The sequence below is a fragment of the Drosophila ananassae genome, chromosome 2L (assembly GCF_017639315.1).
Source record: "Drosophila ananassae strain 14024-0371.13 chromosome 2L, ASM1763931v2, whole genome shotgun sequence".
Classification (NCBI taxonomy): Eukaryota; Metazoa; Arthropoda; class Insecta; order Diptera; family Drosophilidae; genus Drosophila; species Drosophila ananassae.
Genome location: NC_057927.1, coordinates 20,211,727 through 20,235,857, shown reverse-complemented (window position 1 = coordinate 20,235,857; position 24,131 = coordinate 20,211,727). Strand labels below are relative to the sequence as shown.

Below are 24,131 nucleotides of genomic sequence, written 5' to 3'. Positions count from 1 at the left end.
TTTGTTCTGCTACTCTCCCGCCCCTCTGTCCAGTGTTCGCAATTGCAGGCTAATTAAAAATTTGTCATACTAATTAAACGCAAGCCAACGAAGGACACAGTCACGACCCCGGGACTTGGGGCTGAATCAGCGCACCAGTTTGTCGTAATTATATCCCCGGCTAATGTCGGACAGGCTCTTGTATTATAGTCGCTTCCGTGGCCACCTGACTCTTTAGCCGCCGCTGGCAATATCTCATCTTGCGAATTTTAGGAGCATTTGCATTTTGTCACATTTTTTTCACCACCACCTGCCGTTGCAGCAACCTGAGCTGTGTTGCATACTCTGCGGCGCCACAAAAGTGCTGACTGGACGGCAGCGGATGAAAGATAGAACACAAAGGACTACTTTAGGCATATGTATGAGTCGCTGCTCTTAGAGCGACAGAATTTTAATGAGACAAGGAGAAGGATGTCCTCCATTTCAGTCTATCAACAGTCTGTGCATCTTCTTAATAAGAATATATATTAATTATAGATTAATTGATCTGGGACTGCCATATCGGATAAATAAAGTCCTCCGTAACTCGCAGAAAACATTATTCTTTCACATAAATAAATTTACCAGCCACAAAATCATCCCAAGGTAAGAAAAAGGATCCACCCACCAGAGTGGGAGTAGCCCTCACTTTTTTATCCTCACATACTACATTTACGGGCAGCAATTTTGCTTGTTAATGAAATTTGCATTTTGCTACGTGCGACACACAAAAAAGTAGCAAACTTTCCGGCTTGGGTTTCGGTGATGTGCTATAAATTAGAAAATCAAGCATTTTATGCTAATGCCGACGCCCGCACTTGGCTAACTCAGACAACAGCCAGCCACCCACCTGCTGCCGCTTCTGCTGCTGCACCAAAACACAAAAAAAAAGCCAAAAGCAAGTTGAGTTTGACAAGTTTTTGCCACTTTGCATTTTCCTCATTCTCAGCTTGCGCCCCAAAACTTCTCCCCAGTTCTCCCAACCCCCGAACCAATTTTTGTGCAACTTCAGCTGGGGCAAGAGCGTTTGCCAACTATTGAAGCAAATGAAATTACTCATACGCTACGTATTCAATTTTGATAAAAACTGCCAAAACGATTTGGAGTGAACAGAAGCTCCGGCATCGCTTTCTTGAGTGTCTGTTCATTGTAAAAGCAAACGGAATACTTGGAAATGGAATTGGGGCAGGGGCAGACGGGCTAGCCTCCGTTGCCGTAGGAGGAAAAATGGAGAAAACTAAGCTGATTACCGGGAAAGAAAATCAAATGAAAACTCGTCGAAATAAATTTCATTGCTGCCTCAAGTGAGCGGGAAGCCCGCACGCCCCAAAAAGGACGCCAGAAAACGGAAAGATTCCAGAAACGGTAACGGAGATAACCGACGTGGGGACGAAGGCTGCGAGGATGCGAGATGGTGGTGCAAATCCACATTGATTTCTTTATTGCAGTTTTATTTGATTGTGCTCGCATGAAATTACGCATACGCCATGTTGAGACAAGGCAAACTCTCATCAGTGTTATCGGCTGGTGGCATCCGGAAGCAGAGACGGCGGCGGTGGACGCTCAGGGTTACCCAAAAAAGACGGTTGCCACCGGCAACAACAATCAGGCAACACTTACCAGCGACAGATAGAGACATGCACATAAAGAACTTGGCCCGAGGAAAGGGGCGCTTAAATGTCTAAAACGTAAATGTGTCACGTAAATGGAGCGTAAATTTCAATAAAAATCATTTCAATTCCATTGAAGCCCGAAAGTGCCGTAACGTCTCCTAGCATTTTCTCCCCCGTCCTCCCACTTAACCCAATGTTCTACTATCAATTACCGCGTACCCTGGCTAAAGTGGTCCAATTTCAGGTAAAAACTGTAAGCGTTATGTCCTTCCGCTAAGAGGAAATTGAATTTTTTCGGTCTTGATTCTGATACTCGACTTGGGAGGAAAGTGTTGTAAACTTTTTAAATTACATTCAAGAAGAAAAAAAATATAGTCTCTGGCAGATTTAAATTTTTAACATAAATGCATATATTTATAAAATAGTTTTTATAATAAATTTCTCTTAAAATAACCTATTTTTTAACTCACCTGGCTTTGCGGTGCAGGACGTCGGCCAGCGAGGGATTATCTCTGCTCACATCCGGCTTATTGTCCACAATCACGTGGGAGTACTCATCCGTCAAAAGGTGCTTCTCCAGATCCACATACCGATCGTGCGGCGTGGGCTTCCTGGTGGGTGCACTGGCTCCCGTGCCGGGTCCGGCAGCTCCGCCCGAGGCTCCCGCCGCTCCATCCTGGCCACTGGTCGCCCCACCACTCTGGCTGGCGGCTGCCTGGGTGGAAGCCTCCTTGGACCCTGAAGAGTTGCTGTCAAGGACGAAATGGAGAGAGACAGAAAGAGAAGCCGGAAAATGTGTTAAAAGGAGCAACATAAAAGTGAGTTTAAAAAATACCATAATTAGCAACGAGCCGAGGGTCGACGGGAGCACTTGACAATGGCCAGAGGGTGGCTCTCGTTGCTAATTGCAACTGCCAAGTGCCCGGGACTGGCTTTTAGTGGCAGCCATCGAGCAGCAGCCGAGCAGGTAAGTGCCTCTGGCCAAGCTTCTAAAGACACGCACTTGCCGGTAAGCTGAAACTTTGTCAGCCCGAGTTGAGTTGCGTTTATCTAAGACGAGCATCAACCCATCAGGACCACCCATCCCATCCAACACACTCCACTCGCCCACCCTGCTCCCAACCCAAACACACATGGGACTCTTCACTCGACTGCAATAAACTGAAATTGCAGGTACTTCATGGGCCCCAACTACTGCACTCTATATGTGCGACATGTCTCGGGTTGCTGCACAGTGGCAGGATATCAATAAATTGTAACTAATGGATAGGATCTGCAGATAAACGTGTGAGAGTATATGAGTCGCAAATAAATTGGTTTAAAATAGTTTAATAGGCACTTGGGTTAAATATTGATATTTCACATAAAAGTTTAACCATTTATTTTAAAATTAATTTCAAATAGGTTAAGCAGTCTATGAGCCAAGTTTTTATGACCCACTGTGTCCGGTTGCTGGCGTAATCAGCTTCCTGCCGTTTAGACAGCGCCTGCTTCAGACAAAAAGAGTCCTTGAAAGATGAATTAAAGTTTCTAAATTTGTTGCATCCATTTTTGCTAGCCTTGACTCTTAACTGCGCTTGGCAAAACGCTTAAGATGTAGCCTTTAGCCTAGCTGGGTGGTCCCCAGCTCGTTAGCATGCATCCTGTTAGCATGCTGAGGCAAAAGAGTCCTGGTCGGAGGTGGACCGGAATTATGTGGCAAGCCAAAGGATGTTGTGTGACCATTAAGCCAAATGACGAACTCTTCACTGGAGCGTACATCATTAGGCTCGAGACCCCCTAGACTTGCCGAATCTGAATTGCCAAAAGTAAAATGTGTGGTTTTTAAATTTCTTAATTGTTGCACAAGTTTCGAGGGAGTGTTCGGAGGAGAAAGTGATGGCGGTATCACCTTCTAGCAGGATGTTTTATCCGTCAACCCGACAGGGCGACATGTGTGCACCTGTGTCGGCAGAATGCAAAACTTTTTCAATTAACAGTTGCCAGCCAACGTCTGAGCCAAGACAGAAGATAGGCAGCTTACAGTCAGTCGGGACTGGCATGAAGCGGCAAACAATTTCTGGGGAAGCTGAGAAGCTGTCAACATACCCAACACCCCGCGAGGGGATGGCACAATAGCTATCTTGCAAAGCCGCTTTCACCCTGCCCGGGGGCTTATTAAGAATTTTCCGCCATAACGAGCTTGTGCAGATTTCACGCGTTTTATTGGCAGCCGCATAATGCCACTTTATGTGCTAATAAGTATTTAAATCTTCCTTTGAACCACCCCGCAGGCCACGAGCTATGATCCACCAGCCACCAGCTACCAGCCCCCATCCCACATCCCTCTGCCAACGTAAAGTGTCCTTGTATGCTTATTTATGGGTCTCCGGGCCCATTCAAAATTGATTCCGCCACAGTGCGCCGTGCAGATACTTATACCGTGCCACACTCTACGCTGTTTTGTTCCCGTTTCGGTTGCAGTGATCGATGTGGCGTGCACTTAATTACACTTTGGCAAAACTTTGCTCATTAAATTGTCACGTGGTGTGCGTAACGCTGCCCACATAAGCTGGCCATGTGCTGCGGTTAATTAACCAGTCAACTGCAACTGCAATGGCCAAATAGACGGGGCACGACTTCGAACAACAAATGCATTAGCCACAGGATCATAGTCCATGGTGGTCCGTACTCGATAGCTGTGACACTTGCACGTCGCTTCTGTCATGAGTTAATGGATTTCGTGAAGTTTTAATGAGATTTTCATAGGGCAGTATCTTTGCTTATCTTCGCTCGTCTATTTTAAATTAGATTTTAAGCTTTGAAGAGCTTCTGTAAACAGTTTAAATGATTATTACTAGCTTAACTGGAATTCATGTGAAAAAAATTCTTATCAGACTTGGCATACTTGTGTTCATATTATAGAATATTGACGCCTTAGACAGTATTTTATAGGAATTTTATCGTTTTTGTTGGGCTTCTTATCTAGTTTAATGTCAAAGCAGCTTTTACACAAATATGTATGTTATAAGATAAGAGTTTAGCTTTCGTGTTTGCCGAGCTGCGCTTACAACACTGCCAAGTGCCTGCCACAGTTTTCAGTTTTTAATGAAATAATTAAAAAATTATGAGGCAAACTGAGGAGGCGATGAGGCAAGACAAGAGACTGGGGCAGAGTGCACAGTCTAAAGACGGAGTCGGGCAAACATTTGATGCTTAAATAGAATTTATTACGCTTCACAGCCATGGTGCACGACTCAGTGCATGGAGCCATCATAATTTTGCATTCGGGCCGTTCGCATAAGCAGATACCAGTTATAGGCCACTAGCGGGGCGAGAGGCGAGCTTCCAGGGCAGCGAACTTTAGGGACGAAGGAATCCTGCGGAGCAGCAAATACGGGAAAGCGGTTTCCGAAGGCATTCATTTTACGGGCTGGTGGCAGGCGGCTTATGAATTAATTAAATATTTACTGGCTAAACATTGGCGTTTTATGTTCCCGGAGTGGAGCGGAACGGAACGCAACCAGACGGGATGAAATGGATCGAGAGCGGGATGGGGCTTGAAGTCGTTTGCTGCACCTGGGAAAAGTGGCAGAAGCCGGAGCCGGGGCTGGAGCAGGAGCAGGCCAGAGACCGAAGAACCTTCGCTTCTGAGACCCGGGAAGGATGGTCTTAACAGTTTCCCTTGCGCCTTGCTGCGTCATTTTGATGTTTTATTACTCGACTTCCGCCAGCCACAGAAAAATGGCGGACGACACCCCTAGGAACACTCCCGGTTCAACACCCACTCCCTGTTGTAGCCGCACGCAACTCGGTGGCCAAAAGAGGCAAATGGTAAAAAAAAAAAACAGGTAAAAAAATATGAAGTGCACAAAGGTAAAGGTAAAAGCGACTTGGCCTCTTAGTCTGTATATATTCTATGGCGAGGCATTAACATGCTCCCGCTCCTGTTTTTGCTCCAACTCTTTCTTGTAGTTTCCCAGAAGTTCGCCGGGGGTCTGGGTTTATGTTTCGCAGCAAATTACGTTTTAATGCCGGGGCCAACCGAGTTATTGCAACTTTTGTTGCATTTCTGCTAAATTGAATTATGTACACTGCCGTGTTCGTTCGTTGTGCCTGCCAGGGGGCCAGGTTTGCCGAAGATCTGGCTCTGAGAAAGATTTGGCGGGGGTGTCCTCAGAACTGGGTGTTGTTTGCCGAAGTCAATGGCCCGACCCCGTTTGCGATTTGTGCATAATTCTTAATCCCTTGGATTGGCCAGCGGTGGCCAGGTCGGTTTTGAATAAAAAGAAGCTGAAAAAAATGCTTTTAGTTTTCTTCTAATTGGGGGCTTAACGTAAAGCGGGTAGACCCAGAAAACCGAGATACTATGGACTGTATCTTGAGAAGAATACGTGTTCTTATTAAGTAAGAAGTTAGTAAGAGCCTTCCAAGGATCTACTAGTATTATTTTCAATTTCTTAAAATGCCTCATTAACTCGGTGGAGGTGAGTTTCCATTTCAGCACTAACTTCTAAGCATCATTGCCCCTTAACCCACGCACACTGATTAATGGGGGATCACCGGCAATAGATGGGATAGATTTCGAACATAATCGGGGTCGTGTATTGCGAACTCACCTCTTTTGCAGAAATTTACGCTTGAACTCGTGCAGGATTCCGCCACCTCCGCCTGCCCCCGTGGCGTCGTAGTCACTGCCTAGACGGATCTTCTGGTGCTGTTGCTGCTGCATCAGGTGGCGGTTGGCCACCCCGAAGTCCATCTGCACGTCCACGATTAGTAGCAGGGTGAGCAGGACCAGTGTGGCGCCCAGGCTGATGACCAGGCGCTCCTTGAGCTTCATAGTGCGCAGGACGGCCATGATGGGATTAGTGTGGCAGGTCTCACCGCTGGCACTTGCTGTGTGATTGTTGCCGCCGCTGCTTCTGCGAGTGGCACCACACACTCCTCCACCTGCCTCGACGGTGGCCCGATTTTTCCTGTTGCTGGTCCCGAAACTGTGGAGTCGGGTTAGCCAGTTGGGGGTTTTCCCGGTGCCGGCCAAAGTAGCCTTATCCACGCTGCTCTTGACACTCAAATCAGTATCGATGGCAGTGCTACCGGTGTTGGTGGTGATGGAGGTGTTCGTGCTGGTGGTCTGGCTGCTGTCTGCGGTGGTGGTGTTGTTGTTGCCACTACGATTGGTGCGCACAATGCGCCGTCTGATCACCACACGACGACGAGGCTGTTGCTCCTCTTCCTCCGGCTCCGAGTCTGGGTATAGCACTCGATCCGGTGGCAGAAGCTCCTCCGGCTCCGCCGATGCCCCAACCTCGACTGAGGTGACCCCCTCGAACTGCGCTCGTTGCCAATTGGCTACGCCTATTTGTTCAGCTGATAAATAGTGTGGGCCAATAGTGTGGGCACTATCGCCTACGTCGATATCAGCGGACTGCAGTTGCAATTGCTGGCGGTATCGGAACCGCTGCAGCCGCTCTGCCAGCGGCGTAGATTGTCCGGCCGCCGGTCGATAGCTGCAAGTAAAAAATCATAGTAAAAAGAATTCCATTAGTAAGCGAATTAAAACGCAAGGGTGGTATTAGTTATAGGCATAAAAAATCCAATTAAGCTCTAGCCCAGACTCTTACAAAAAATATAAATATTTTAAATACTTTTACTGGAATATTCTCTACATTTTTATCGCTCTTTAATTAACACGCATTTCTTTACGCTCTGGTGCGTTTAATATTATTTTTCAAAGACCGTAATGATGTCAACAAATGGTAATTAATATTATTATTAGTCTGTGTGGTAAAATATTTTACGATGCTACTCCTGCAGCCATAAAAAGCTGGCAAAATATGCACCTGTGTGTTTTATTTTTGTCCTATAGTTCATATTTTGTGTCTGGTTATTCGGAAAGCGGCGTCGGCAGCGGCGTCACGGCATCCGCTACGTTGACTGGCACCGGAAATGCGACAGCAGCCATTTTTTTTTTTTTTTTATGCCTTACCGGCCACCGTTATCGCTCTATCCTGGTGCATGTTTGTTGTTGTTGCTGTTACTATTCCTGGTGCCATCAAGTTGCCTGTTGTAGTTCTATTTTATTGTCTCTATTTTTTCATTGTTCATGTTTTCTGCCTTTTTGCTGGGCCACGTAAACGGGCCGGCACGGAGCATGAAGCATATTTTTCATGCAGCCCGTTGCCAGTTCTGAGTTCTGAGGCCCGGCCAGTCGGAATTTGAATTGTAACTACAACAGGAAGACCTGGCTGGTACCAGGATCAGCAATACCATTCAGGAATGGGAATAGGATAGGAATGCAAAGGCCGTTGTCTGTTTGGACGGGTGGCAAGTTAACGAAGCTTGTTGCTGTTGCTGTTGCCACATGCAGAGTCAACACGGGCCCAGACCAAAAATTGTGGGCGAAATGTTGAATTGCCCCTGGCAACGGCCAAGCAATGTTTCTGTTCTAACGGAATTAAATGTGGCCAAAATAAACGACACTGCATCTACACTGAAATAAGCGTCCCAGCTTCACACACATTATTTAACAAAAAATCCTTAAATTGAATAGGTTTTACGATCATTTTCAATCAAAGACTTAATCGGTTGAAATAAAAAATAAACCAATTCACACTTAATCACATTTGGCTTTATTCGTTCTCAGTGCTGTCGGCTTAAGCTGCAAATTGAATGCAAGGTCCTTTGATTGACAGGCTTACCATGTCCTTACTGCTACCGATATGCAATCCGACTATTTGATATTGCTGACGTAATCGAATGAAACTTGCACTCGCTTCGCAAATTAAACGTCAAATTCTGCAGCTTGTAGGCAGAAGCAAAAATTGCTGATTACAGGCCAAGCTGAATTCCAGATAGATGATAGGAATAAAATGACAGATACGGCACCAAATTGGCAAACAAAAGGCACCCAAAATGTTTGAGAAGCAGCCCCGTCAATCAAAGCACATATCATGCCAATTTTCTATGCAGGTCTCCGCCTCCGCCTCTTGAGCTTGCCACTGCCACCGCCCCCCGGCCGCTCTAACAATTGCTCATATCCATGACGAGTTGATTTGACAGTCACTGAGGCGACGTAGGGGGCGTATTCGGAAGGGTTACGGCCAGACAGGGGGGTGCTGCCTTATGGTGGGTGGGTGGATGTTTAAATCTGGATACACAAGGAACCCATCAGATGAGATTCCTAGCAACACAATGGAGCCACTCGCCGACATCGGCGTTGGCAACATCAATGGGCAGTCAAATGCAAAGCACATACGTAATCCGGCGGGGGAAAGCGTCTGAAAAGCGTCATGTACACGAGTTTTCCCTATCAGCCGGTGAGTGCGATAAGCGCAGGCTGGCTAGCTGACTTGGATGACGGTCTGGCGAGCTGGCGGGCTGACTGGATGGCAGAAGCAACGACACTGACATGGCAAGTGTGAGAAGCAATTGCTGTCGTCGCACTTTGCTGTTGTTGCTTCATAAAATTGCTGCGTTGCATTAAATTAAACTCATGCGGTGTATTTAAACGCCGCATCGTCGAGGGCCCCAAGTCAGCTGCGAGAAGGGTAACAGAAACAGCAACATCAAGGCATCGGTTTAATGCAATTGCTGACAACATCAGTGAGTGACAGCAATTTCCTCTCCAATTTGCGCATTGTTTTTATTAATCAGGCATATAGAAGAAACACAAAAAAAAGCCAAAAGAAAGCCACATTAAGGCGAAATGGTCTGGGGGGCAATAAAGTGCAAAATAATTTAAAGCGCAAGATCATGATGAATGGTCTGGCAGGAAACAGAGAAAGATTAATAATCTTCTAGATTAAAAATGCTCTTCTTATTATTTCTGCGAAAGATACATATTCTTCACAAAAAAAGCTTCTATTATATTCTATTATATAAACAAAAGATAAAAAATAAATAATAAATAAATGTTTATTGAGGCCATATAGACTGCTATGCCATATTATCAATAAAGTAGTACATAACTAAAATAAGGCCACCATAAATTCTATAAATATTGTTATCTTTTCAGAGTCTATAAGCAAATAAACAATGTTTTCCCAAGAGGTGGCTGAAGATACAAAACCATACTTTTTATTAAAGAAACTCTAACCTGATCTACAATCTGAGTGGACTATTTCCAGTGAGGGCAATAAATCAAATTCACTTTCAATCAAACTTGACTAATGCCTTTCTCCGGCTCAATTAGCCTTCGGCGGTCAGTGAACTTGGCTTGTTAGTATGTAGTATTATATTTTTGTGTTGCTGTTGCTTAGTTCGACTTCCCCACCGATATGCCATGCATGATTGCATTTGGCGGGGGCCCCTCTGCCGCTCTGCCGCTCTGGCGCCTCTAAACCTAAAATCCATGGTAGTTGTTGCTGGCGAATGAAATGCGTAACCCGCTCGCAACTCAGCCAGCTTGGTTCAAATCAAATCAGCGATTGTGCAACAGCTTGAAATGACACGCTTAGTGCATTCGCCTCCCCGCTGGTGACCCAGCATTCCTTCAATGCCACGCATCGCTGCAGCCCGAGAATTCCGCTGGCCAGAGTTCGTTGCAGTGCGGGGTTTCTGACAAAAGACCCGACTTATTGATCGATCTGTTGCCACACTATTATGGGGGTTTTCAGCAACACATCTACAACAAAACGGAGCTAAAGAATAGCAAGCAATACGAGCCAGCAGCTTGCCTTATCGACCCAATCAAACAAGCAATCAATCGAGACGGCAATTCGATATGCAAATGACGGCCAAACTGTTGCAGAAAGCAAAAAGCAGAGTGCTCAGGGTGTCAAGGTTAGTTTGGCTTACACATTTGGCTCATTTACATGGCCGCCAATCGCATCCAATCCTCTGTGACAGCTGAAGCGCTAAACTTGAGCAAATTGAGGCAGGGTAGAGGGGTTTTCAAGGAATTCGCAAGGAGCGAAAAATAGAAAATAGAAAAGCTAAACGCTCATCGCTTTCGGGTTAGTTTCGCCATTCTGGCTTCGCTATGCTTTTGCTTCGCTTTGCCTGGCTTTGGCTTTGCTTTTGGCTGGTCCTTTGTCAATTTACCTTTGGCTGTGCAAACTTTCGCGCTGCTCCGACTCCAAATCCCATTGCTTATAATCGTCCTGCCGGTCCCAGTCGTCTCCGGCTCCTGCTCCGGCTCCGGCTCCGGTCCCGGAAAATCCTGCTAGCCGGCTCCTGCTACTTTGCAGGTGATTCAATGGCAGCGATTTCTCAGCAGATTTGCCCCAGGTCATTTCATTACCAAAGTCAACAGAAATGTCCTGTTCCGGCTCCGGCTCCTGCTCCGGCTCCTGCTCAAGCTCCTGTTCATACTCCAGGTTCTGCCTCAGTTCGTCGTCATGATGTTCGTTGTTAATAAAATTTTCCAGCTGGCTCGTTGACTTCCAGTTTTTCCTCATTGCCAATTCAAATGCACTCTGATGCCGGCCATTGTCGGCCTGCCGGGGAATACGATTCAGACGCAGAGGCGGGCTAGGAGCCCACTCGTTATTGTCCTGGCCATTGTATTGTTTCACTGCCGATTGATTCGTAGTCATTGCCAATTGATTTATGCCCAAGGCGGCTCTTGGCTGGTAATCATCGAATCCATTCCCATTGCTCCAGCCGGCCAGTTTCCCGGTGGAGAGTCGCAGCTGCTGCTGCTGTTGCTCTGGTGCTGGCACTGCCTTTGGACTTTGGACCTGGCCACCCACATCCTGGCTGCCGATTCTTTGGAGCGAAAAGCTGCTCTGGCTCCTTTGGCGGGCTTCCTTTTTCTTGGCCAACTGGGTGGCCGAGGGGGCAAAGAGCTGGCGGATGCTGGCATTCCGCTGACTCACGTCCACTTCGCTCCCGCTCGACTTAACCTGGATCGATGGTTGGATGGGAGAAACTCGTAATTGTGAAAACGAAAACTCTTTCCCCCGTTTCGATTGAGGTTTTTTTTCGGGGGGATAACGATATAAATAGGGCGTTGGAGGGTGGAGAGGAGGAGACTAAGGGGGTCTCCTCCCACCAAATCATGCTCAAGCAATCTTTCGGGTTAGTAGAATTCAACGAGGGGAGAACAATTGTTATCTTAGTGCCAAACCAACAATAATTTAAGCCATCAACGTAACGCAACTCAACTGAATTCAAGGATATTGCTGAGGACAATGCTCGGTCAACTCGGCGCCCTTTCATAATCGGATGAAAACATTTGTGGAGTGCTACTTACACTCGTCCTCGAGGCAAGTGACATTGAATGAAGCGAACTCGAGGAGGCCAACTACGACTAGGACTAGGACTCTTCTTCGTTATCCTCCTCCTGCTTTCCAGAGGGTCATCAAGTGGATGTGGAGCGTTTTCCTGCCTGCGATTTTTTCCTCGCTTTTCTCAAAGCCGGATGAGTCTATTCAAGGGTGCATGTGTGTGTGAAAACACTCTCTTGCCACACACAGCCCACACATCCACTGCCGTCACAGCACAAAGGAGACGCTGGCGCCAAACACACACCCACACCACCAAGGAAGAATGAAAAGCTGAGAGAAAGCATGAAAATTTGAAACGTTAGACAGATTAGCATAAGCGGATAATTCTGGGCAAAACACAGCAGCAGAAATAACCAGGCTAAAAAGCATAGCAGCGTCCTGAACTGGACGAGAAATGGACAGCATGTGTGAAACGTTTAAGTGCTGATACTAGACCATTAACAAGGAGTCTGAGTGGGGGTAGCAGGGTGGCTGGGTATCTGCCAGAGGGATAGCACTTTCTGCACTTCTTCCACTTGGTCGGTAGAAAGCAAAAATGTGTGAAGAAAAAATTTGAGCAATATCTTGGAGCAGAGATATTTCTTGTTTACCAAATACCAACAGCCAGTCACAGATGCAAATTCGTGGTGCCACCGAACAGGAAATACGGCAGTCAAACGATTTTCGACTATGTTAAATGCATATTTTTATGTTTGCTCTCTAGCAGAAGGCAACCGGGCGTATGAGCAATGCCACCGGAACGCAAAGGACATGATACTTTAAATTTCTGGCAGAGAAACTTAAATACGCAACAGAAAAAAAGAGCAAGTGGATCCTGCACTAGGTGTCCCTGTTTGTCTTTACCCCCCATTTCTCGTGGAAATCCGTTTTCCCTTGTTGATCCTGTTCACGAATCCTGGCTCTCTTTTCGCCCGCTTCTTGGCATTGACATTTTTCAGCTGCATGTGTGGCGGCAAGATAGGAATACTTTCCATTTTTCCCTCAAACGACGTGTATGTGTGTGCGAGTGTGTGGTTTTTCAGCCAAAATAATCAAAAGTGGTTGGGGAGCCACACATGCACTGGAGACGAGGATGGCTAAAGGAGTAGATTTCCTATCCGAAGCGGCGTTACATCTGTTTTGTTTGTTCTGAGCGAAGGAGAACAGGAGATGGAGCAAGTGGAGGGGATGAGAGACACACACTGCTCACAAAAAATTGCATGTCAAGTGAAATTACTTGTTTGCCAAAGAGGAACGGGCTAGTAGCAAGGGAGCAGGAAACAGGAATGTTAAAGGGAATGGATATGGTATAGCGATTGGAATGACAACTGCAACTCACGTACTCTCACGCAGATGCACAGACACACACCACACATACATGGATAAATAAGGAAGCTGCAACAACAATAGTCATGTGGGTCCTGGCTGAGACTTTGATATATACCCAGACGACACTTCGATCTGCCGGGATATGCGGCACGCAGCTAAGTCTCTACAGCTATCTGTCCATATATCTATCTATCCATCTATATATCCATCCGGGCCAGCTCTATGCAAGTCATCTTATGCTCTCCGCACTTGACACATTCCAGGGAAAGTGCATTTGCCTGTTGGCTGTCTATCTATCTCCTGCTCCCGCTCCTGCTGCTGCTGCTGATTTTGGGATAAAAAAAATGGGAACTACTGCTGGCTTGCACGCACTTCATCGCCCCCAGTCTAGACGCAATGCGTCCCTAGTGTGGCAGCTATAAATTTTTGAAAATGTATTCCATTACATATGGCCCATAAAAATCCACTCCCACTCAGAGCCATTCTCTTTCTCATTTCCATTCCCAGATCCGAATCCCAATCCCGATCTCGGCAAGAGTTTTGCCTTCAACTCTCGGAACGGGCAGGGACAGAGGCAGGGACACTGGCAAGGGACCATTAAAATGCGACACGCATTGGGCCTGCAATGCCATTGCATTGCACTGTGTTGCATAATTTAAGGCGCGGGGAAGCGAGCCGGAAAGTTGCCATAAAATATTCATTTAAAATGCAGCACGCAACACTTTGCAATGACGCATAGCCAGTACGCCACCCACCGACCGCCACTGAACCACCATCGAACCACCATGTCATCCACCCACTACCCACCACCCACGCATTTAATTGCGGGCGCTGCAAATGCAAATGTCACAGCCGAGAAAGCCGAGTGAGCTGGCCAAATTTGCATGCCGATGACAAGGCTCAACTGGACGTCTGGCCGTCCAGCTGGGATAGTGCGGAAAGCAAGGCCTAATCCCACACTTGGAAAAAATCACATCCTCCTCACATGTTTAAGTTCCCTTAAAGGAAAACAAATATTCTCCAATCAGGGCTCTCAAGGAATACTCATAAAACTAAATTTAATAGGAAATATTTGTGTTTTTGGGGAACTTTCTTGCAGTGACTGCCGGCTGAGTGACGGAATGGGAAAGTAACAGACAGACAGACAGACAGCCACGACACGTGCCAGTTTGTTTATGTGTGTGTTTGTTTGAGGCGGCTCTGAAGAAGCGTAACAATCCAAACTGGCAAACAATCAACTAATAACACACAAACTTACCCAATTCAAAGACAGCCAAGATGAAGATGGAGACGTTGGGAATTCGTCAACTGTAAGAAAAGGCAAAAGGACATTTTGATTAGCATTCCTGGATGATAAATGAGAATTTACAATATCAAATGGCAAATGAAAATCAAATCCCTTTGCATAATCAATGCCTGGAGCAGTAAATGAATTGTTAACCGAAGGGACACGCCATTTGCGTTGAAATTAGATTGAAAGACAACAAATGACAGAAATGGAGCAGCAATTTCAATTAAATTGCAGCGCGAGGACGTTAAATCAAAGTCCTTACGCATCATTGGCCATGCCTAAAGATTGATTGTAACCTCGTAGAGGCTGATGCCTGCCATGACGTTGCATCTACTGGGCTGGACTCAAAAGACCCAGATAATGCAAAAAGGTTGTAGGCGAAACAAAAGCGTTCGAAACGTTCAATTTTCGACAGTTCAGATGGAGGATGATGCGATGACTGTGCTCATCTGCAGTCTGCCGTCTGTCGTCTGCCAGCATGATAATAAGCCTCACATTAACACACATTGAAAGCTTTAAGAGGAAAATCAAGTAAGATATCTCTCATAGTCGGCCATCAATTGCACCGCGATCCATTAAAATTATGTGCAATTATCCAATTCACTCAACTATTGCATCGTCGTTGTCATGATTGGTTTACCAGCATTACTTTTATTTTTTCCCTCTTATAACGAAAAAATAAAAACAAAAGGAAAATTATTGCTCGGAGGGCCAAGATAGCCAGATAGCCAGCTATTTAGCCCGGCCAGGCCAAGCTCACGTTTTCATAGATTATGAGGCTATGGCCAGAGCAGCCCGAACCAGCAGTCTCCCGAGTACTGCACGTTTTGCAATCGAAAATCCAAGCAAGCCCAGTAGGAAAAGCAGCCCAGTGGAAAAGCAACTACTGGCGAAAAAGGGAAATTTTCACGGTGCTCACGTAATTGAATTGCAGCCGGCTAAATTGGCATTTATTATAATAAAAGCAAATATGCAATTTCGCTTTCAACTCGCCAGGAAAATAAATAAACGAAACGCAAACCAAAAGGCTACAAAGAGATCTCCATCTCCGAGGGGTTGGTATTAAGTGGACGAATAAGAAACTTATTAAATAATAAAAGTAGACTACTCGGAATAAAAAAAACTCTGAAGTTCGTTGAGAGCCCTAGGACGCTGGTCTTTAATGCTACAAAGTAGATTGAAACTGGATTTAAGCACACACACACACAGGAGCACCCGGCTGACCTACATCGCTGGTTTATTTATATTTATTCATTCTATTGAGCTACACTCGCCCACAAATCAACCGCAAAGAAATTCCATTTAAATAAATTATTTTACAATATGAAACCGCAGCTAAAAAAGGAAAATAATAAACCCAAACAAACATCCCAGATAAGAGGCATGCGGCAAGGGCAGGTGGCAAGTGCATTGAAAATGAGAAAATTAATCATATAAATATTTTAAAATGCTCACAGAATTGAATGCCAAAAAACGGCGTCGCTTAAGCTGGACTTGTGTGCAAAATAATTAATTCACATTGATCCCCAACCGGCAAGACGAATGAGCAGTGGACTGTAGAGTAATATGTTCTTGTCAGTTTCGCTGTCTAATTGGTACTAAGAAAATTTACATTTGTGGAACTTAACGATAGGTGTGTGTGTGTGCATACAAATTGTGGATTCTAAAGCTAGTTGGTATAGAAAATATAAAGATGACAATATGGGATAACTTATAAACTATGTATCGATAGTCCATTCCTAAACATCCCGGGCCACCCTGAAACACGGTGTCTGAACTGAGTAGTTTCGCAATTTTCGTTATTGGCCGGGTTTTGAGCCGGATGATCCGGACTGCTCGAACCTTATTGTCCTTTCCTTGGAACGTGTCGATCACCTTCGCTAGATGTCATGATGCTGGTGGTGTGTTGGACTCCTTGACGAGCGCAACGCTGCCGATCGAAATGTTAGGGGTTGTCGTGGTCCACTTAGGACGCTGCTGATGCTTCGCCTCTGCTGACAACTGCGAATGTTGGATTCGTCCACCTACTCTTAGCAGGTTGTCCTTGTCGATGATTGGTGAGAGCTTGACCAATTGAGATTGGTTCCCTAGAGCCTTGTTTGCGCGTAGCAACTGGAAATCCTGTTGAAAACCAGCTTGAGCGTGTTGCAGCCACCGAATCCTTGCTGCCTTGATCTCATCGAATGTTAGAGAGTTTGATGTTTGTTTCGAAGATGGGTGCTTCATGCGATGAATGAAGCGCAAAACGTAAGCAAGTGTGTGTATAAGCTTCAGCCAAGATGAGTTGCGATTGAGAAGCTTATCCCATGGGTTGTCCGTCGTGACATTCGTCTGCGCAGCTAGGCAGATAGTTTTGACTTCGTCTTGTATGCGTTTGTCTGAAAGAGAAGTACAGTTATGAGTATTGTTCAACCTTTCCAAGAATTGTTCCTGGTCCCTCAGCCATGAAGGACCCTTCCACCATAATTGGAAGTCAATGAGCTCGGATACTCCCAAGCCACGGGATGCGCAATCCGCTGGGTTCGATTTTGAGTCTACATGCCGCCATGCATGCTTCGGGATGGTTTCGAGGATTTCTGAAGTGCGGTTCCCAACAAACGTCTTGAGTTGGGCTGGTAAATACGATAACCATGACAGGACTATCGTCGAATCACTCCATGCGTAGATCGTTACGTCGTTGTTCATTAGTCCAGCTTTTATGGATTGCAGAAGTTGACTCAATAGAAGTGCGCCACATAGTTCCAGGCGCGGCAAAGACTGCTGCTTCAAAGGTGCCACTCTGGTTTTTGCAGCAAGTATGGCGACCGAAATGGTTCCATCGTCGTTAACCACTCGGCTGTATACCACCGCTGAGTACGCCTTGGTGGATGCATCTGAAAATCCGTGCAATTCGATTCTCTGTTTGTCGCTTTTAACTAAGCGCGGTATCTGGAGCTTGTGAAGGTTGTCCAGATCAGCTCGCCATTTGAGCCAGTCGTTTGCTAGTTTGCTCGGTAGTTCGTCGTCCCAATTCAAATTCAACAGCCAGAGTTTTTGAAATAGTATTTTGAATTGAACTACGATTGGTGCTAATAGACCGAGAGGGTCGAATATACGTGAGACATCCGCCAACACTTGCCTCTTGGTGCAGCGAGGGTCTTTCGATAGGTTTACATTGTACGACAATGTGTCCTCTCCAGGGTGCCAATGCAGCCCTAGCACTTTGACTGGTGATTGTGAGGAATCCGTGTTATCCTCCGATTTGATGCGTTTGGTATTCGATACCCATTTCCCGAGCTCTAGGTTAGCACAGGACATCAGTTGGACCAGTTCGTCCCTGTTGCGTAGCAGCTCATCCTCACTATTTGCTCCAGTGAGAACGTCGTCGACATAGAAGTCCTCCAACACGATTTTTGCTGCGTTCGGAAACTCGTGCTTATGGTCAGCAGCTAGTTGCTCTAGCACTCTGACTGCTAGAAATGGTGCGCATGATGTTCCATACGTCACCGTGCATAGTTGGAAGTGCTTCATAGGATCTGAGGGATCCTCTCTCCATACGATTCTTTGATAGTCTCTATGTTTTTCGCTCACCCATATTTGACGGAACATCTTGACTATGTCCGCTGAAAAGACGTATTTGTACATACGGAATCGCAAGCACACAGCAAATAGGTCTCGCTGAATACTCGGTCCGATCGAGAGCGTGTCGTTTAACGCCATGCCTTTGGCGTCTTGATATGATCCGTCGAAAACCACTCGAAGTTTCCGACCCAATACGGGATGATGTGGCAAGTAGAAATTCCTACCCTTGGGAATTTCGGTCGGTGAGATTTCTCGCATATGTCCTAGCTCCTGGTATTCCCTCATGAACTTCACGTAGTCGTTACGTAATTGTTGATTCTGTGCTAAACGTCGTTCAACTGATTTGAACCTCTGCAGCGCTCCTTGAAGTGTATCTGCGAATTGTGTTTCGGATACTTTAAACGGAAGTTCCACTATGTACTTGCCTTGTTCGTCTCGAGTGTGTGTTGCAAGAAAGTGTTTCTCCACCTCCTCGTCTTCAGGTTGAACTTCTGCCTTGCGTTGTATGCTCTCCAGCTCCCAGAACCTTCTGAGATAAGCATCGATGTCTATTGTCGTTGTGAGTGCCGTAGCGCTGCATGCGCGTGATGAAAGCAGTGATGTAATTACCCATCCGAAAATTGATGATATAGCAATGAGCTTTCCTTTGTCGTCGTAGATTTTTCTTCCAGTTATAACACTCCAAACGTGTTCGCTGCCCAAAAGAATGTCAATTGGGGCATTCGTGCTAAATTGCGAATCTGCCAATTGCAGATCGTTGAAAACTCGAAGTACAGACGCGTCGATGGTCTGCCTTTCCAATGATGACGTAATCTTTCCAAGCACGTGAGCCTGGACTACCAGCTGATCTTGCGAAATACGGGATTGGATGCTTATAGTGCTGCATCCCCTTGTAGTGTCTGCTTTGGTTGATGAAATTCCCGTAACCAGTATGCGTGATGGCGTACGAGCCAAACCAAGTGTTTGTATACAGCGTTCAGATATGTACGACAGTTCTGAACCCGTGTCCAATAGGAGTCGGCATGCAACCAAATCTCCCTTTGCGTTGCGAACGTTGACCATGGCCGTCGGCAAGGTGCTCCTGTTCCATCCAGTTGATTGTTGTGAATTTGCAGTGCCTTGTGCACATACCATTGCTGCAGAACCTTCTGCTTGTGCGATGTGACTCGTAGTCACCGTTGAGATGTGTGCGCTAGGATCCTCCTGATCCTCACCAGTTTGAGAGATTGTTCCAATAGCCTGTTGCGTGCGTTGCAGGTGCAACAGTGAGTGATGCTGACCTTTACATTGTCTGCACTTGAACGTAGATTTGCATTTTCTGACCCCATGACCAGGATTCAGACAATTGTAACATAGAGCGTTTTCCTTGGCAAACGAAAACCTCTGTCCTGCTGACATGTCCAAGAATTGTTGGCATCCATACAGACGATGCTCTGTAGAATGACATTTGCTGCACTTGTTTCCTTCAAGTACAACCAGCGAATGTGTGACCTTCCTTCCCTTGTCACCGATTGAGGCTGTAGTCTTGCCTCCGATTGTTTCACGCTTGCTGAGCTCTAGTTCCTCGCAACGTGCATCCAAAAATTTGAAGAATTCCTCCAGTGTGGGTGAGTCTGTCTCCACACTGCGCTCGATCCACCTGCGTCGAGTATCTGCATCCAGCTTCTCCAGCGTCAAGTAGATGATCCAACAGTCTCGTCCTGTTTCCTCTATGGCATCCAAACCACGCACTATTTCATTGGCGCCGTCTGACACCTTCCGTAATGTTGCTGTATCCGACCTTGTTGTTGTTGGCAGCTTCATAAACTGCTCCAATAGTGAATTCACGATATGCCGTGGACGATTATATCTTTCATTAAGTCGCTCCCACGCAGTGTTGTAAGCTGAATCCGTAATAGCCAAATGTCGTACCAGATTTGCAGCTTCGTCGATCAGAAGAGATTTCAAATGATGAAATTTGTGCGTATTTGTCAAATTCGCCTTGTTGTGAATTGTGCTCTCATATATGTCTTTGAAAGCTGGCCACTCTGAATAATTGCCAGCGAACCGTTTAATTTGAATTTTAGGCAATTCGCTTTGAGCTGATGCCCCTACCATTTGAGCACTACCTGAATTCGCCGCGTAGGCGTCTCCTCCTTCAGGTCTCGACATGTTTGCAGTGGCTCGATTTGCCGCCAACTGCTCGAAGAGTTGTTGTTGTTGTTGTAGCAAACTTATTATTGCGTCGTTGTTTTGCAGCACGCCGCTGCCGTTTTCACTGTTCCCAATTGATGGACTAGGTCTTGTACCTACCATCGCCGAAAGTAATGCATGCGCCCTTAGATATTTTTCCTCGTAGAATATGTTGTCATGCTCCGGATCCACATAGCCATCTACTTCGTCGAGCATAGCTATTTCATCACCAAATCTATTGAAGTCTTTCCATGTTGTGTTGAGATGCTCCAGCCGCGAAGACACCTCTGCCCGTGTGGCGTTCGAATGTTGCGCGTCCTCAGCCCAAGCCAAGCTCCGTGTGATATTGGCCTTGAGTCTGGCGCGCCCTTTTGTCAATGCTTTTAATTGCTCCATGCCGAGAAACAATTACAAATGAGAACCAATGCACAGAAAACTACAAAACAAATCCGGATGCGAAGGACCAAACAATGATCCCCAACCGGCAAGACGAATGAGTAGTGGACTGTAGAGTAATATGTTCTTGTCAGTTTCGCTGTCTAATTGGTACTAAGAAAATTTACATTTGTGGAACTTAACGATAGGTGTGTGTGTGTGCATACAAATTGTGGATTCTAAAGCTAGTGGGTATAGAAAATATAAAGATGACAATATGGGATAACTTATAAACTATGTATCGATAGTCCATTCCTAAACACACATATTAATATTAGTTTAGTGCGAATAAATATTTTTACCGCAGAAATCTACTGCTATTGTTCAAATTTTATTTCATTATAGAGCTGTGACTCGTATAATAGGATTTCCAAAGCCCCACCACGTCGCTTTATGTATTTAAATTTTGCATCCAAACCCCGCCCATCCCGCGAGGAACACCGAAAACCGCCCAATGATCATTTTAAGCTACAATATCGAAATTAAACTTAATCGCCTTTCCCCGGCTTTCCGGACACTCCGTCTCGCCTCGGCCCTCTCTGTGATTTTCCAGCTGAATATCTAGCATTCAATTTGTAATTTTCTAATTATGTGGTTGAACATTTTGGTGTATTGAAAGCAATTACGCTAAATAATTGCACATTCCCGTTGCGTGTATTTGGCGAATGGGAGGCAGCCCCAAAACCCCTTCTAGTATCCCCTTTACTAGCTGATGAGTTTTGTGTCTGGTTTTCCCGCTTATTTCCATACCCTACCCTACTAGCAAGTCTTCAAAAATAAATTCTGGGGAATACATTTTTAAATTGTTTATTTTTTATTTTAAACAAAAGCTTTTTCTGCCTAACCATGAGTAAGTTGAATATCATAAATTCTTGAGGTTACACAGAAATAATCTTTAATCTCTTAATCCCTCTTAAGCTTTCCAAACTTGGACATGAATTTAAGTGAAATTAAAGTGAAATATACATTTTATATTTCATAGAAAGAGTATGGTCAGGTGACTAAGCCCGAGGTTGGCTTCCTCTCCTAATGACAGCGTCGCCGGTTTCGAATCGAGATGGCGAGGAAATAAAAGAGGAGGGTCTTGGAAACTGGGAGGCTGGGAGTGTTGATGGGGCACCAATGGAACAGTTAACGTCGAGCGCCAAATCATTTTGCTGAGCGCCAAACAATTTCCGAATTTAATTACATTGATTATGGTGCCAAGGAGCAAATCTAACCGTCAGTCTGTGCAGTTTTCTACTCCTTTTTTGAAGCCATTTTTTTGGTTAGACTTTCCCTTTAACATTGAACTTGAATCTGCCAGAAATGTTCCATGGGGCAACTGCGTGTTGGGGCATTTGCTCAACGAGCGTGTCATTGTTGTTGAATGTTTTTTGCGGTGACGACACTTTCGACACTTTCATGCTCTGTCAGTGCAAAAATAAAGGGTGCGGGAAGTGGCCAAACATGTTGTCAACACTTTTCGGTTTCGGCTTCGGCTACGGAATGGGCTTGTTGCAGAATTCGAAATAATAGCAACAATCGCAAAGCTGCAGCGAACAATAAAAATATATTTAACAAAATCCATTAACTCATAATTTTCTGCTGTGGTGAACACAATCCAGAACTCGCTGGCTCGCTCGCCCCGAAGCGTTCAGTTTGTTGTCGTTAAGCCAACACACACACACAACACAAAAAAAACCCAATTGCGCGCAATTTTACGGCAGAGCGCATTTCACCATCCAAACCACCCATCCACCCACTGTCCCACACTCACCCACTTACACCCACTTATGCCCACGCCCACCGCGAAGCTGCTACCAAGAGGCACGTATGCGTGAAATATTGTGCAAACAACAACTGCTACAATGGTGTTACATTCGGAGCCACCATCTCATCGCAGTCAACAGTTAAGTGCAGTGCAATTGCAAGCTGAAAATCTTCGTAGCACCCAAATATATTATATATAGAGTATACGAATGTAACAACAAAAATCAGTAGACGGAACTCGTTTGTAACCGAAAAAATAAAATTCACACGACGTCGTCGCTGTTGTTGATTATGGGAAACACTCAAAACGAGTTTGATTGTTGTCGTTGTTTGGCTTTGTTTGGCATTGTTGCTGCGGTAATTTACGTGTTGCATGTGACAGACATGGCTTTGTTGTAGGGTCCATACGGCGAGTATATGGTGATATGCTTGTAGTATCCCCCAGAGACATTTTGGCCACAGTTATAATCCCAGAGTATCCACAATCTAACGTCATCGGGTCGGGGGCGATAAATCACTTATCGCGGAAAAGGCCCAGGTACTGGCTGTTGGGGCTTCCACCCTCGGGCAATTTGCCATGATTAAAGACGTGGCTTATGGGCCACTAATGGTTAATAGAAAATTCAATTATATGGCATAAAATAACTGACATTTCTCGTTGCTAGTTGGGGCCCATTAAAGCTGATCCAATCAATAAGTGATTAACAATAGTCTACGGAGAAACTACTTATGGGTGAGTCGGTTGGATGGTCGGGTTAATAAAGAAGCCTCTACCATATACTTTTCCATAATTTACACCTCGCTGATGTATTTTTACTTTGGCTTTATTTAAACCATATTCGAAGGCTGCCGGCCAAATTGAGTTTGTTTGGCTAACATTTTGTCTGCCGGTGTTTGGCGTTGGGGCCGTGTAGCGTTATGAACTGTAAATTGGTTGAATTATAAGCAATTATATATAATGCCATTGGCAGGCAACTCACACGATTCGCGCCACAGTGAAACGCATTTTGCCAGACAATTTCATTAACAGCAATTGCCGCCGGGCGTGCTGTCTCTCGATGTGTCGTGTGCCCGGAGTGTGTGCGGTGTAACCGCTTCATTTCCATTAGCTATACAATTTGATTAAGTTCCGAATGCTACCCAGCCAGATTGTTGCCAGCGACAGGGTCACCGAAGCACCGAATCGCCGAGCACAGCTCAAATTCAAGCCAGATTACAATAATTTCTTTATCAAGCCCAAATAATAGACGCACAGACACGCAACAGCAACAATAACAAGGCCGTTGCATGTCCAACAATAAGGGAAAACCTTAATTTCGTGGATGGGAAATGGTAAGTAGGAGGTCAAAAAGTTGGGATTGTTGTGCATACGGAATACGGCTAAGGCATATGGCTTGAACCCAGCTCGACTCGATGGAGACATGGACAATGACAACGGAACGGATAGGAACGGAAACTAGCGGAAATCATTAGAGTCTGCACAAATGACTTCAAGATACTTTTCCTCTGCCACTGCCCCGAGCACTTTTTTCCTTCCTCCCTGGCTGCACAGTGGGTCGAAAGTGCAGGAAGACCCAAATCAACAACCCAAACGCAAGGAAAGCCTTGTCACCCAAATGGGTGAATTTTGACAGCCCATGCACACGTCGAGGAAATTATTTGTGGGCAATGCCAGTCATCGTTACAAAGTACAATTTTCCCTGGGCTGTTTGTGGTTGAGACAGGTCAAGGTTTAAGTTCAATGGGGTTTGCTCCAACATTATTTAA

The 24,131-nt window shown here is 45.6% G+C and overlaps 1 protein-coding gene across 2 annotated transcripts in view; it reads right to left on the bottom strand.

Annotated features, from left to right (window-relative positions):
- The window catches only part of LOC6501521 (extracellular serine/threonine protein CG31145), a 65,622-nt gene that overhangs the window by 13,875 nt on the left and 27,616 nt on the right, over positions 1-24,131 (bottom strand). For both annotated transcript variants that reach the window (XM_014911602.3, XM_001955382.4), the window contains exons 4-8: positions 14,412-14,461; positions 11,812-12,115; positions 10,659-11,461; positions 6,230-7,123; positions 2,102-2,380 (exon numbers count right to left, since the gene is read on the bottom strand). In XM_014911602.3, the coding sequence (XP_014767088.1) occupies positions 2,102-2,380; positions 6,230-7,123; positions 10,659-11,461; positions 11,812-11,835 (2,000 nt within the window). In that variant the 5' untranslated portion in view covers positions 11,836-12,115; positions 14,412-14,461. The remainder of the gene's footprint in view (positions 1-2,101; positions 2,381-6,229; positions 7,124-10,658; positions 11,462-11,811; positions 12,116-14,411; positions 14,462-24,131) is intronic.